This window comes from Lycium barbarum, chromosome 9 (genome assembly GCF_019175385.1).
Source record: "Lycium barbarum isolate Lr01 chromosome 9, ASM1917538v2, whole genome shotgun sequence".
Classification (NCBI taxonomy): Eukaryota; Viridiplantae; Streptophyta; class Magnoliopsida; order Solanales; family Solanaceae; genus Lycium; species Lycium barbarum.
The window spans coordinates 104,199,262-104,214,578 of NC_083345.1; the positions used below are offsets into that span (position 1 = coordinate 104,199,262).

Consider the following 15,317-nt stretch of genomic DNA (forward strand, 5'->3'; position numbering starts at 1 on the left):
GTACCTAATTTGCTATTGCTGCCGCACGAGTCCTCACCATCTGTGAGAGAGTAGAAAGAAAAGTTAGATACCAATTTGAATCATCCAGATACCAATTGGAATCAAGTAGAAAGAAAGAATTTGAATTTTCCTAGTGTCCATTAGCCTCTCGAAGAAAAGTACAGACGTCTCCATCCCGATCCGCAAGACTCTACTAGACATGTTCTTGTACAACGAGATTGACGAACCTAGGGCTCTAATACTAATTTTGTCACGACCCAAGTATCCGCGAGTGGCACCCACACAAATCCCCCAGTGGGCGAACCATCTACTTAACCAACTATCCAATCGATTACCAATTGCTTAACCGCTTTTAGACAAATCAAGGATATAACAAAATAATAATCACCCAAAACGTCTAGCCATGTCATAAATAAATAACGAATGCGGAAGTCTACCTATTACAATCCCAAAATCCGAAAGACATCGTACAGGGACTCTAAATCATAAACTGTCTAAGGAAATAACAAATGTCTGAAATAACAGAAATAATGTCTGGAATGGAAATATACGTCAATAAAAGATCTTCAGGCGGCTTGGCATGGATAGGAGCTCACCTTCAAATATGTCGAAAATGCCCTCACGTTAAATATGAGGTCTGGTAGATGTCGCTGGATCGCAATCTGCACCTAAAAGAATGCAGCAAGATAGTATCAGTACAAACACTATGTATTGGTAGATATCATAGGCCGACTAAGATTAGTATCATGCATAAAATTATAAAATCAATAGAATAGACAGATAGGCATAACAACACATAATCATATGAAATTATCAACAAGAATTATCCCACATTGAAATAAGATAAGCCCACACAAACAACAATCAATAAAAGTAACTCAACCCATGTCATCACCAGAGCAATCGTAACTCACGAATTATCTCCACTCTATCACATATCCGTACACACATGCTAAATGATATTGTTTGCCCAGATAGCCATGACCTGCAGGGGACCCATGGTGTCCATGTACCACTCGCTTCGGAACTGAACTCGGATCACGAGCCTATAACTAGGCCACATCCTCACCCCTGTCAAATGTACCTTTTCATATTTATATGTTCTTTCTCATCTCAATGTATTTCTGTTCCAATAATCAATAAGGAATTGTGAACAATCAATAAATCAATATCAAGGAACATAAGTCACCATGTCGTAAGTCAATCAAAACTCAAGAATCAATTCATCAATAGCACGAATAAGAGATTGCTCTAAGTCAACAAGAAGAGTATTCATTAACTTCTTCTTTATCATTTCATAATAGTTCATCACAAAATCAATCAATCAAGATCAAGCTTAGAAATTTCTAACCACACTTTATGTCCGAAGCCCTAATCATGCTTTCTCCTATCAATGTCATAACATATACAATCGACTAATCAAAGTCTAATTCAAGTCGACCGTAACCTACCTCAATGCAGAATTGGAACAATGCAAGCTATTCTACGCGAGCCTTTCCTTTCCGCAACACCTCGGAACGTTCAAAGTCTAGAAATATAGCGCTAGATAAGTATTCGAATCATCTACTCAAACAATACAACAATTTGAAAAGGGAAACCCACTTATTTCTACTCTTTCCAATTGGTTGAACTATCATTTATGGTGAACTCATCATTACCTCTCTCCCAATGATCATACTATTCCAATTCATGGGTTTCTAATCAATTCAATCTTTTTACAAGCAGTTTTTATGCCAAAGTTACCATCTTTATGAAATCCTAAGTCTCAATAAACAACAATAAAATCACTAACCTATTCATTATTCAAGGGTTTCTTAAGCTTTAGGGCTTTAGTCCTTTCATTCACCATTAGCGAATCTTACACTAATTATGGAACTTAATATAATGATGGAATGAACAAATTAAAGGGTTGAGACTTATCTTTCAAGAGTATTTTAGGACTAGCCATAGAAACCATCGACTGCTGCTGCGGTCAACTTCTCGCTGTAGCGGTCCCGCTATGGCGGACCTCACTAATTTCCCCTGCCCCGCGGTGTCTGCCCCTTACCCGCTATGACGGACTCGCTACAGCGGTCCCACAACCGCTGCAGCAGTCTATTTTGACCAGTAGCTTGGGTTTTTCCACTAGTTTTTCACCTAAAAATTCTAACACCAATCCGAGGCCCTACGGACACAAATCAAACATGCACATATACATAAAAACACGCTACGGACTCACCCGCGGTCTCAGAATTCCCAACGGAGGTCTAGTTTACTAAGTCCTCCCATAACGACCTAGCAGGTCATTACAGGTCTTCAACCCACCATTTTTAGAAATTGAACTATCATGGAAATTTAAAAAGGAAATGAGAATGAACAAGATAATGTTTTAGAACTTACCTTCAAGGATGATTCCCCCAAGTTCTTCAATAATCGCCTCTCTAAGCTCTTCGGATAGGTTTTAGGAGTGTTTTTCTAATGAATTTGAACTTAGGAGAACAAATGGGATTCTGTTCCCGTCATTCCGCCACAGCAGTCGCAAGGATAACCATGGCGGTCCCGTCGTGGAGACCAAATCATCTGCCACGGCGGATAGTCATTAAATGCCAGCTTCTCGCTATGGCGGTCGAGACCCCGCTATTAAGGCACAAAGCCCACCATGGCTGTCACACCAAAACCAACAAAAAATTGGTTTTCACAAGTCTTTCCCGAAATCCCGACATCAATCTGAGGCCCCACATACACATACCATATATGCACACATACATGAAAACACGTACGAATTCACCTCTAGCCTTGAAATTTACAACGGACGCCTAATTTACTAAGTTAGCCCCAAAATGAAATAATTTAAGTTCCAACCAAGTACCCAAAACGCAACCAAAGGCCTCGGGAACCGAACCATCCATCCCACCAAGGCATAATCGACCCTCCGTACCTCATGGAGTCGATCGAATTCCCAAAAAGGATCCGTTTACCCAAAAGTCAACTATTGGTAAAATATTTTCACTTAAGGATTCTAAATCCTTCGGTTTTCACTAGACTCACTTAAAGTCTGGGGAATGGATCAACAGGGGTAAAATGGTCAAATTTCACATAACCACTTAACAGGTCGTTACATTTTCACACTTCTTATTAATATGTTTATTTCTCTGATTTGTTTGTCATATTCCGGTCTATTCATATACTATCCTAATGGCACCCACACTTTATTTTGTCTTTTAAATTTTATTCTATGTTCTATTTTCTATATCGTCCTTTAATCTTTTCAATTTTCGATTTTTGGCAAATATTGTATCTTCATTTATAATACTTTGTAAGATTCTATTTACTATATATATATTAGTTTCAAAATTTCAACAGCAAAATCACTAATTTATTTTGTGCAAAAAGCTCTTTTATGCTGTGTGATTATTTGCACGTGTGTTTAAAGAATTACGTGGTATTCATGAATCATGGAAAATATTAGTGTCTATTGTCACGCCCCGAATCATGACCTGGGCGTAACACGACACCTGATGCCCAGCTGTTGGACCGAGCGAACCATTCATGACTGAACTAAACTGCTGGAATATAATTGTGCAAAATATAACTTATAATCATACTGAGCCACTGAAAAATTCTGATTGAGATATCATAATTATGAAGTACTAAGATAAGTCTAAGAATATAAAGATGTAGCCAACAAGGCTAATACAATATCTTAGAATACTGACTGACTGATACTCTAGTCTATGAAGCCTTTGAAGAATACCGAAATACTGACGGTTTATCGAGACAAGGCTCCCGAAATACCTGACTATCTAACATAACTGAATAATGAAAGTAAAAGAAACGCTTCGAAAGAGACTGGGGCTCACCAAGCAGCTGATACATAGGAGGTTCTAACGAACAGATCCCTAATCCTGTAAATTAGTACCCGTATCGTGAAATGCAAGCCCCGGGCAAAAACGACGTAAGTATATTGGAATTGTACTTGTATTTAAAATTAATTGGAAGAAATAAATAGCTGTGAGGTGACCGAGGAAAGGAGCAGCCCAAATCAATAACATAATACATAGCTGAATACTGAAACTGACATGAGGATCCCGAACTGAATCTTAAGTGACATAACCATAAGTTTCCCTTTTTAGAATATGAGGGAGTACACCTGTTTGCCTAAATTTATCAACTGTGGCCTCTGGACCAATTATAAATGCATAATTATGTGGCCTCGAGACCAAGTATACGTGTACATAAATTGTGACCTCGACCCCAAATACATGTGTTCATCATTTAACAACTTATATCTAGTGTTTTAAAAGGCGGAGGCATAAGGCGGGGCGTTTTACATACGCCTCGACGAGGCGTAAGCCTCGAGGCACGGGGCGTAAGCCCCATGGGTATTTAATTTTTAGTATTTCTAAAAATAATATAATTACAATAAATATTTTTAAATAGGTAAAATTACATAAAAAAAATAAAAGAAAACTATAAATAAATGAATATATATATATATATACATACATACATACATATATGTATGTATGTATATATGTATGTATGTATGTATATATGTATGTATGTATGTATATGTGTGTGTGAGCGCGCGCATCCTCACAAAAAAATGATCAAAGCAATCCATTGTACATCGCTTATAACTTGTAATTATATATAACATAATTTTACAAGTATAAACAATACAATGAAATAAAAGCTATTATGAAATGCAAAACAATTCTAACATTTTAACTTTCAAACACGAAAAAAAACACAGTTTCTTAAAACACTATTACTATCATACTATTCATTTTATCTAGCTATAAGCAAATAATCAATAAAATTTATCAATATTACAATTAAAACATAACTTCTTCATGAACAAAAAATAAAATTATATGATAATTCTGATACATAGGACTTATGACCAATGACAAGTGAAAATGTACAATTCCGCTATGTGTTTTAAAAAAAAAAATTAAGTGATATTCACCTTCACGACGTTCTCAAATAATAAATATCCAATACTACGACTTGTTATATGAGTTACACCCAATCTTCTATTTCTATAGATGAAAAACTATTAAGTATCATTATTTTGTTAAACAATTATGAGGGTGAATGATTTTAATTAAGGAATTTAAAATATAATTTGTGTAAGAACTGTTAGGCGAGCCCTGGGCGTTGGGCGTTAGGAGTGTTTAGGGCGTACGGTTGGGCGCTTAGGGCGTAAGCCTCATAGGAACTAAGCCCCGCACGTTAGCTCCAGGGCATTTTGTCACTGCCCTGCCCCGAGGCGAGCTTCGGGGCGAGTCTTGACACTGCCTTTTAAAACAATGCTTATATCATGGATCTGAGAAACATATTGTGATTCATTACATGAAATGCTACCATCTCTATTCTGAGACATGGAATTATAAATGATTCATACTATTTTAGAGCATTAGATGTTCATAAGCATTCTGGATTTTCAAGACTCATAGGATGTCAAACATGAGTATACACTGATTACGTACTGAGTTCATGTTGTTCATAATAACTTACATGAATGAACTACGAAACTATATCGTTTAAAGAATAGAAGTTCTAAAGATTTTCATGAGACTATAGCATAACTCTATATCTGAAGCAATTCGTAGTAATCGTGAAAGAACGTGGCGTGAGGAAGATCAATAACATCCCCGCACGTAGAGAGTTAGCCTTACATACCTCAATTCTTTCCTTTAAGCATACTACTACATTTGGTCACCCTTTTAGCTCTAATCTATAACAATATACGTCAAATGAGAACCAATATTAGTAAGAACATTCATGGTTTGGTCATCTATGCATTTTATCAAACACCTAGTGGACATGAACCTCCACAACCTTCATTAATGGTGTTTCTTCATCCAACAACCTATCTTCTTGCCATTAGATGATACTACACCCTTATATAGATATAAATACCATTACCCCTCATCACCTATGACATCCAAAACAACCCTTAACCAAATATTCTAGCCATATAACTATTCGTGATTCTCTATCATATTCACCAACTATAATTCAAGAACTTATAGCCTTTAAATACTAAATACATAACTATATTCGAGTGTAGGAGGAGGGTCTTACCTTTTGGTATTCAAATCTTGAATTTCAGGTTCTAGAGTTTCTTGTCCAAGATAAAGACTCAAGCAATAATCTATGAATTTCAAGGTTAATCTTGCTAATAAGAGTACTGGAGAGTTGGAATCAACTACAAAAACACCATTAAAACTCACCTTGGAGGGTTCTTGATGCCTTAAACGAGTTCTGCCTCTCTCTAGAATGTTTTTTTGAACTTGGAAAGTTGGGGAAATAAACCCTAACCTTGGATACTTATAAAATACGAAGCCTGGAAAATACTGACGCGTGTGCCACCCGTGCGTCTCATGGGTGTTGCACAAGAACAAAAAAGATTATGAGAGGGTGTTGACGTACGCCACCCACGTGATGTAGGGGTGGCCGCGCATGCTGCACTGCCTTTAGTAAAATGGGCATAACTTTTTGTACAGAGATTCGTTTGGCCCGATCCTTATATGGATAGAAAAATACTTCAAGGGGCTACAACTTTTATTAAGGAAGTTTTCTCAAATTTCCAACGAATAAGGGGGTTATTCCTGCTTGAAGTGAGGCCTTGGAAGGTTCACTTGAAAACATGATCCGTTGCGTAGCTTCCAAATTTAATTTTCCCAAAGACTCTTCTTATACATTTTGTAGGCTTCAAAACACGTTCTGCACTTCCCATCTTGATTCCATTATATCCTCATCTTATGAGTTAAACCATAGCCCAAAGGCACGAGATGTTACATTGGTGGAGATATGGGAGTTATTTTCGTTGGTTCTAGGAAGATTTACTAAGATTTGTTGGGTTTGTGTATGATTATTAAATTTATGGCTAAGTCGGCTATTAAAGTGAGGCTACTGAAAGTAAGTCATAGTAATGGGCCGGCTATTTTCCTTATGTTTTTCTCCCAAATTATATTCATTTTTTTGTGTGTGGATTGCCCTTCAAAAGCACTGGTCTTTAATTTTTGCCCCTCAAATTGGTGATCTTTAATTTTCGCCCTTGGCCTAATACCCCAAGGTTCTGGGTTCGAACCCCAGCTCAGTAAAAAAAAAAAAAAGAGAAGGAATTTTGCAAGACAGAGGTTTGGATTTGCAAGGCAAAGTTTTGCATTCAGGTAGAGTTTTGGCATGCCTGAAGAAAAAACTCTACCTTAAGGTAGAGTTTGCCTCAAAACTCTGTCAGAATGTAGCAAAATTATGCTTGAGGTAGAGATTTACAACCTTGCGATTTTTTATTTTTTTTGACTGAGCAGGGATTCGAACCCGAAACCAAGGGGTTCTAGCGAAGGAAAAAAAATATTAAAGACCACCCCAAAAATAAGGCATTCCTGCGAATTGCCAAATTATATTTAGCCGCCCGCTAAAAATAATTACAATCGCTAGTCATATATGCAAAAAATATGCACTAATTAATTATATATATTATATGTTTCTACAATTTGATATAAATAAAATATATATTTACCGGCTATTATTTTGATAGTCAACTATACAATGTAAACGTTCCTTCATATTCAAGGGGTTCTTATGCAAATGTACAGCCCAAGCAAAGAGTTTACATTCTGCATAGCTCTATAATTATTTACACTTAGTAGCCAACATATTTTTACATTGAATTTTAGCAAGCCAAATTTGTTCTATATTATTTTCTTACTTCCCTGAGCCACGGCAAAATTCTTTTTTTTCCTTCTCCATTTTCCAAATCTATATAAGATGATGTATAACGTTATATATATAAGAGCTGAAATTAATCTTGATGCGATGTGTCTAGCAGACACCATCAAAGATCAAAATCAGGTAACGAAACAACACCGTGCCAAGGCAATGATCCGCATCAACTTGATGAGGGAATATTGGTGGAAAATGAGGTCCAATCCCGAAATGGGGAGCTTCCTTTTGATGTTTTGGACCAGGATTGTTGGTGGACTCTGCCTGCCCATTTGCTCACGGGGAGGAGGCTATACGCTTGATCTTCAACCAAGCATAGCCAAAATTGACCTCCTATTAGGACATTCACTTGCAATGTGTCCTCTACCTTGACATTTAAAACATTGAATGGTAGAAGGACAAGTAAGTTAGGTATATATTATTGTATATGCACTATTATACGTTCGCGATTACGAAAGCTGGAGCTGCAGAGTCGTCGTCTTCTTCGATGAGCTGGGACTGAATTTCAGTCCAGAAGCACCTCAAATCTCACTAAAACAGTCCAAATTTTGGATATGAACTCTTCTTGATGCTCCTGATCTTTTGAGATATCATCCATTCATAACGAAGCTCGTTTGCGAAAATCTGAAAATAAGATAGATTAGTTGTCCATATAAAGGAGATTAGTGATCAAGAAAATAAGATACGGTAGCTGTTACAATTGATTCAAGTACGCTAATAGCATAAAAATTCTCTACACTATATGTGTATAGAAGATAAGCGCCATAGTAAATACCTCCAGTCTTCCACAATATCTAATTAAAAAATTTTAGTCCAGTTTCTTCTTAAAGGGAAAATTGAATTATTTCAGTTTGGTTTACTCCTTAAAGGACAAGTTCCATCAAAGTTTACCAATTTGTTTTTTATGCTCAAATACTGTTGAAGCTAAAACATTAAAATTATTGTTTTCTTAAGTTGTTTATGACTAGTTTAAGTTTTATTCTTGAATCATTATACAAATCAAGCATGATGTTGGATTTGAACTGAGATAAGTAGACTGGGAAGAAAGGACCAATAAATTACGAATATTAATCGTTGAATAGAATTATTTGTCTATTTTACTGAATTAGTAATTATGGTTTATTAGTATGTAAAGAATTATAACCAAGCATTAGTTATGTTCTTTTATTAGGGTAATAAAGGAACAAAAGCTTCAAATAATATACAAGAAACAGAGTATATTAAGTTTGAAGTACACTTCTCTTCAGATAGAAAGTCCTTCAAAGATATACTTCATTCGTCCCGTCCCAGAGATGGTGTTTAATTGGGCATAGAATTTAAGAAAAAAAGAAAGATTTTTAAAATTTGTGTTGCTATAAATCTTCTCGTTAAGGATAAAATGAAAAGTTGTTTAAAGTTAAATTGTAACTCCCTCCGTACCAAAATAAGTATCGCTTTAGCAAAAAAAATTGTCCTAAATAAATGTCACTCTAGGAATTCAAGACAAAAATAATATTGTTTCCAACTATATCCTGATATTAAAGAATTACTTCTTCTTAATAGTGCTCAATTCTCAAGAAAACATCTAATAAATAGGGATAACTTAGTAAACTATACCTTACATTTATTGTTTTTTAATGGCCATGAAATGAACTAAAGTGACACTTATTTTGGGACGGAGGAAGTACTAAATATAGAAAGATGTCATTCCTTTTGGGATTGACTGAAACAGGAAAAGTGTCACTTAAATTGGGACGGTGGGAGTATCTTATTACTTTGACGGTGCTCAAATTCATTCTGGTTTTGGCAATTGGCGCAGATAATGCAGTAGTCAATGGTGACTTTGAAGAAGGTCCATGGATGTTCAGAAATGCATCACTTGGAGTTCTGCTCCCAACGAATCTCGACGAGGAAACCTCGTCGTTGCCTGGTTGGATAGTCGAATCCAACCGTGCTGTTAGATACATCGATACGTACCATTTTACGGTCCCGGAGGGGAAAAGAGCAATAGAATTGCTATCTGGGAAAGAAGGCATTATATCCCAAATGGTTGAAACTAAGCCTAACAAGCCATACAAATTGACATTTTTATTAGGCGATGCAGGGGATTCATGCAAGCAACCACTAGCAATAATGGCATTTGCTGGTGATCAAGCTCAAAATATCCATTATACTCCCAATGCCAACTCTACATTTCAAGTTGCCAATCTGAACTTCACAGCCAAAGCCGATAGGACACGTATCGCTTTCTATAGTATCTATTATAACACAAGAATTGATGATATGAGCTCTCTTTGTGGACCTGTTGTTGATGATGTGAAGGTTGAATTGTCAGGGTCTAGCAAAATTAGGGTGGTAGGATTGTTGTTTGTCTTTGGATTGCTCATCTCATTTGTTTTTGTTTAGATTTAATAGTTGTAGTGTCTACCTTATTACATGGTATATACAAGTGTATGTGTATGGTTTTGCAAGTGTTGGAAAACCATCTTTATGTCCTAGTTCTTTTTTTTTTTCAATGAAAATTTGAATTGTTATTAGTTATCATCTAGTAAGAATCAATTATTTTGGGCTATGTTCTTTTCGTGTATGTTAGTATTTACAATGTTTCATTTATATGATACAATTATTATTTGGGGAGTTAAATAGTTCATTATTTTATTTTAACTTTTTTGTTATTATTAACATATAAAAAAAATATTAATTCGTTGTACTTTTCGTTGGGCTAAAATAACTTATACATACTCTTAAAGTCATTCTAAATTATCTCCTAGACATGGACTGACACCTAACTAACAGTACCGGCCAGGCGAATCAATTTTCATACACATAATCACTTATTAAGCTCTGAGAGGAAATAAATGCAAGTCCAGATGCATTAATGCTAATTATCCAACCAAATCCATACTCATTTTATGAAAATCCAATGATCAATCAAACAATAAATCTCTCGCATAAATCCCACACTAAGACAATGAAGCATCTAATAGAGTTGCACGAGTTTAACTGTCGAGAAGAGTTGAAACAACATCCTCCACGAACACTGTGACGGCTCACCTCAACAATAAAATCTACTCGAATGGATTCGTCAGCCACTAGGCTCGTTCTCAGCAACTGTATTTGGATAGATTTATAGGTAAGTAGTGAGTTATAAGTAAATATAACTCAGTAAGATCCTCTACCCGCCCCCTTGAACGCTTAGAACAAGTGTTAAAAAAAACACACAATGAACACAGAAATAATATGCACATAAATTATAGGGAAAATTTCAGAGACCTCCCCTCATGTTTCGCTTCGTTTCAGTGACATCCCCTCACGTTTGCAATATTACGGCTACCTCCCTTGTTTTAACTTTTTTTGTAACAATTTTATTCTATTTATTACTAATAAAAAATAATATATCGTGACTGATTTTCCCTCCTAAGATCATGCTTTTTTCCGCTAGCTTAATTTACCAAAATCTGCATCAGTGCTTCATCTTCTCCGGCGAAATCCATTGTCCAACAACACATCATGTGATACTGTGATGGGTTGTTGTATATCTCAACTTCTTTCCTTTTCCCCTTCTCTTCTCCCCTACAATAATCAAACAAAATTCAAGAAACCCCCACTTACCCTTTTCTGCCGTTTTTGCTTCTACAGTTACATACAAACAAGAACAACCATATGCAATATTCCTGAGTTGGGTCTGTAGAGATCATTATTCAGCTACTACTAAGGTGGTGGAGCTAAATCATACTAATCAATAATGGGTTGTTGTATATCTCAACTGGCAGCAAAAAATGCATTTTTTCCTCCATCACCAGCTACATACCAAGTCAAGAAAAGGGATAATGGAAAGCTTGTTGCTGTTTCAACTACTTCATCTATGCCTATTTGTGGTGCTGCAGATGACCCAAATCTTAATGTGCTTTTGGTTGACACTAAAAGGGGAAACAAGATTGTAGCTTTTTACTTGAAAAATCCATATGCTAAGCTTACTGTTCTTTACTCTCATTGAATGAATCCTGTGCCCTCAAAGAACAAGTACTATAATATTCCTTTATTTACCAGTTGTGCCAAGAAATAGCTTCAGACGTAGATTATGCAAACTGTGCTCCTTATCGAGTAATCACAACTAAAAATTCACATTTTCTCTCGGATGCCAGCACTTTATGTCTATACAAAATTAGTGCCTTTTGATCTATTTTACCTGATTTTGAAAATAAAAGAGCATGATGTTAGGGAGGACAAATCAGTCCAGATATATTATTATTTTTATTAGTAATAAATAGAATAAAATAATTGTTACAAAAAAATTAAAATAGGGGAGGTTGCCGTAATATTGCAAACATGAGGGATTGGAAACATGAGGGGAGGTCACTGAAACGAAACGAAACGTGAGGGGAGGTCTCTGAAATTTTTCCTAAATTATATTACAATATGACACTTGTTTACCCCTTCAAAAGGTAGCAATTGAATTTGTACGCGGTTAAAGGATATGTGACTAAATTCGTTGAAATAATAAAGCATAACTTGCAATCTATGATAAGTAAAGAACAAGAAAAAGGATGGCTTGTAACTGTTATTGTAGAACACAGTTTTGGAGCAATTTGATCCGTTTCCCGAGCCAAGGCTTGTTTAATCTTAAGAACTTGCAGATTTACAGTGTGTGAATGTAGAAAAAGATCAGAATCAGATGCCGTAATGAAGGGTCTCCCTCTCTCTATATATAGTACTAGAGTTAAAGTTATACAAGGTAACTAAAATTTGAAAAAGAGATAATGATCCCGACAATCTCGGATGCCTCAACATTGATGGCGCGACTGCCGACAGGAATCTCGCTACAGGTCGGATTCCTCGGGTTCGTGTCGATCGATGCCCCTCCGATTTGTCACCCCTCGGGACTTATTTTGTCCGACTATTTAAACCTTCTTATTTTGGTATGATCTTCCATCGACAAATACAAACACTTTGTTCCAGTTTACACCATATACATATACTCCCTCCATTTTCCGGTGGAAAGTATTGGCTCCGGGGAATGGATCTGAATAAAAACTGAAGTAGTCCTTCGGCAGAAACACTACAGGTCCGGTTCCACCGCCTGAAAGGACAATTCCAGCTCCGCACTTTGCACGATATGGATGCACTCTGCACGATGCTGATTGTTCATTATTACATTAGTGAAGTGATCAACCTTAGAAGCCGTGTGCCATCAAGGCTTCCACACTTTTTCAAATTCCAATCCCTATAAAAGGCAAGTGTTTTCTTCATACTTAGCCATGCACTTATACCCTTTGCATATAAAAAACCATAAAGAAGAAAATAATGTCAGGAAATTTTGAAACTCCTCTTTCAACCCCCCCCCCCCCCCCCTTCAATAACGTCTTTCATTCCTCTGTTAACTCAAACTTCTGCTAGTCCTTCGTCACCATCCTATTCTTCTTTGTCATCGCCAAAGGCAGCCTCTAGCCATGAAGAACTTGAGTTTCTTGATGCTGATATTCTCCCTGCTGGTTTCAAGTATCAAAGTAATTGCAAAGTCAGACCATCTTGAATTCGTGGAAAGCTTTGAATCGTTCGTCGATGCTGACGCCATCCCTAAGGTTAGGAGTTACTGCAACTTGGGTGCCAGTATTGACGTCGCTCTGATCGGACGTGGGGCAAGAATCAACCACCATGTCTCAAGTTATTCCCTGGTGTATACATACCCTTTCGCAATCGGCTACTCCTTCCCCATTCCTCAGTTAATAGAGGACTTTTGTCGCCGTTATCATATTTGTGTCGGGCAAGTTGCTCCACAAGTTTTGAGGTTGGTGTTTTGTATCGACCTTCTGGCCAACATAGCTAGAGTTTCTTTTACCTTCGACCATTTGATCCATATCTACCGTCCACGATTTATTCGAGGTGGTCTGGTATATCTGTATCCTCGTGGAGTTCGAGGTCTTATCGATTTGGAGGACGATTATAACAGGGGCTAGTTACACTGATTTGTCATGATTCGGACTAAACAACTCCATCGTTCTTTACCCGAGTCTTTTCCTGAAGTATGGAATCCTACTCCGGTATCAGTCGAACCAGAGCTTATAATTAAAATTTTTGATTGGGTTGTTGCTTTGCTAGATGCCTCTCGCGACCTGACTCGCTCGTGGAGAAGTATCATTGTGTGCCTTACGCTAGGACTCTTATTTATAGGTCTTCGAACGAAGAGGCTCTACTCAAAGAAAAGTGCTAAAGATGACGGCACTACATGTGTTGTTACTTCGAGCGAAAAATCGAAATAAAGGAATGTTCTGACCTTCTCGGTTGCCTCTACAAGTATTGGCTCCCGGATCAGATCTCATCTTCTGCTTTCGGAGGCTAGAAAGGAAGTTATTCCTAGGGGACTAAGCTCCCGTAGTCATTCTTGATGACGATGAGCCGCCAACCGAAGTCAATGCTGCCGTATAGATCAGTCCCAACGACAACTGGACTGTGCCGAAGTGTGGACCTGAAGCCACTTAGGCAAAGTACGAACCTGCTAGAGCATCCGAGGATATGAATCGAAGTTCTTAACCTTAAGGTCGTCGGATTAATTTTTCCCCGTTTTTGTTTAGGACCAAATGCTTAGCCATGTTTTGTATGGTTATTAATAACCGAAGTAGTAACTTTCCTACCAATGTATAGAAGTTTGATTTTGAACAGTGTTGACACTCAATTTTGTCCCTCCTTTATTCCATTTTATTTCCTTGAGCTTCCAAATTTATTGACGAGCTAAATGCTTTATTTTCACTATTATTTTTTATTGCCACTACTACTAATATCATTACTTTCGTTTTCACTAATCTACTATCAATATTACTAGTATTACTTTATCACAAATTTTAAATGATTCGTCATCGTTTCATTTTAGGATTTGTACTCGTTAAATTAACTTTACTTTATTAAATCCTTTACTTTCTACATACTAATTACTACTTGTCTTCACATAATATATTTTGTACTAGTTATTAAGTTAAAAGCCCAAGAATAATTAAAATAAAGGAGGAAGAATCAATATTTTTCAACCAATTAAGGGCCCAAACGATCAAGCCCATTTATCCTTTAAACAAGCAGCCCACACGTTCGGCCTGCCCAACTCCCGACCAGCCTTTCACCCGATCCAGCCCAACATTTTACCCGACCCGATCTGGCCCATTTATTTAATCAGTTGAAACTTAAACCTAATCCCTTCAACCAAAACATACGCCGTCCCTCTACTCTCTCTTTCCTTTCCCTTTCCTCTCTCTCTCATCTCTTTCTTTTTTAGCAAAGGTTCAGTTTTCTTTCAACCATGGCAGATCTTGTCCACCCATTTTCGAGTTGAGTTTCGAATCGATTCATAACGGAGAGTAGATTCGAGGCCATCGACACCCAGTTCATTGTACCCAAAACAGGTCAGCAATCTCCTCTCTTCCTTGTAATACGTTTTATTCCCTATTTGATGTTCATAGGAGTCAGTTTTATGTAGTTGGACAATCACAGTTTAATCTTACTCAGTGAATTTCACGCTTGCTTAGTGTGTTAATCGTGTCGTTTGATTGTTAGTTGGTTTAGATTAGGCATCAAACCTGCTTGTGATTAATATGTGTCCTGTTTTTTTTTTTTTTTTGAAGAATACGATAAGA

The 15,317-nt window shown here is 36.8% G+C and overlaps 1 protein-coding gene across 1 annotated transcript in view; it reads left to right on the forward strand.

Moving 5' to 3' along the window:
• The window catches only part of LOC132609228 (protein DUF642 L-GALACTONO-1,4-LACTONE-RESPONSIVE GENE 2-like), a 45,289-nt gene extending 35,022 nt beyond the window's left edge, over window positions 1-10,267 (forward strand). Inside the window, exon 4 of the mRNA XM_060323105.1 lies at window positions 9,515-10,267. Coding sequence (XP_060179088.1) covers window positions 9,515-10,101 — 587 coding nt within the window. The 3' untranslated portion in view covers window positions 10,102-10,267. The remainder of the gene's footprint in view (window positions 1-9,514) is intronic.
• Window positions 10,268-15,317: the final 5,050 nt, after the last annotated feature.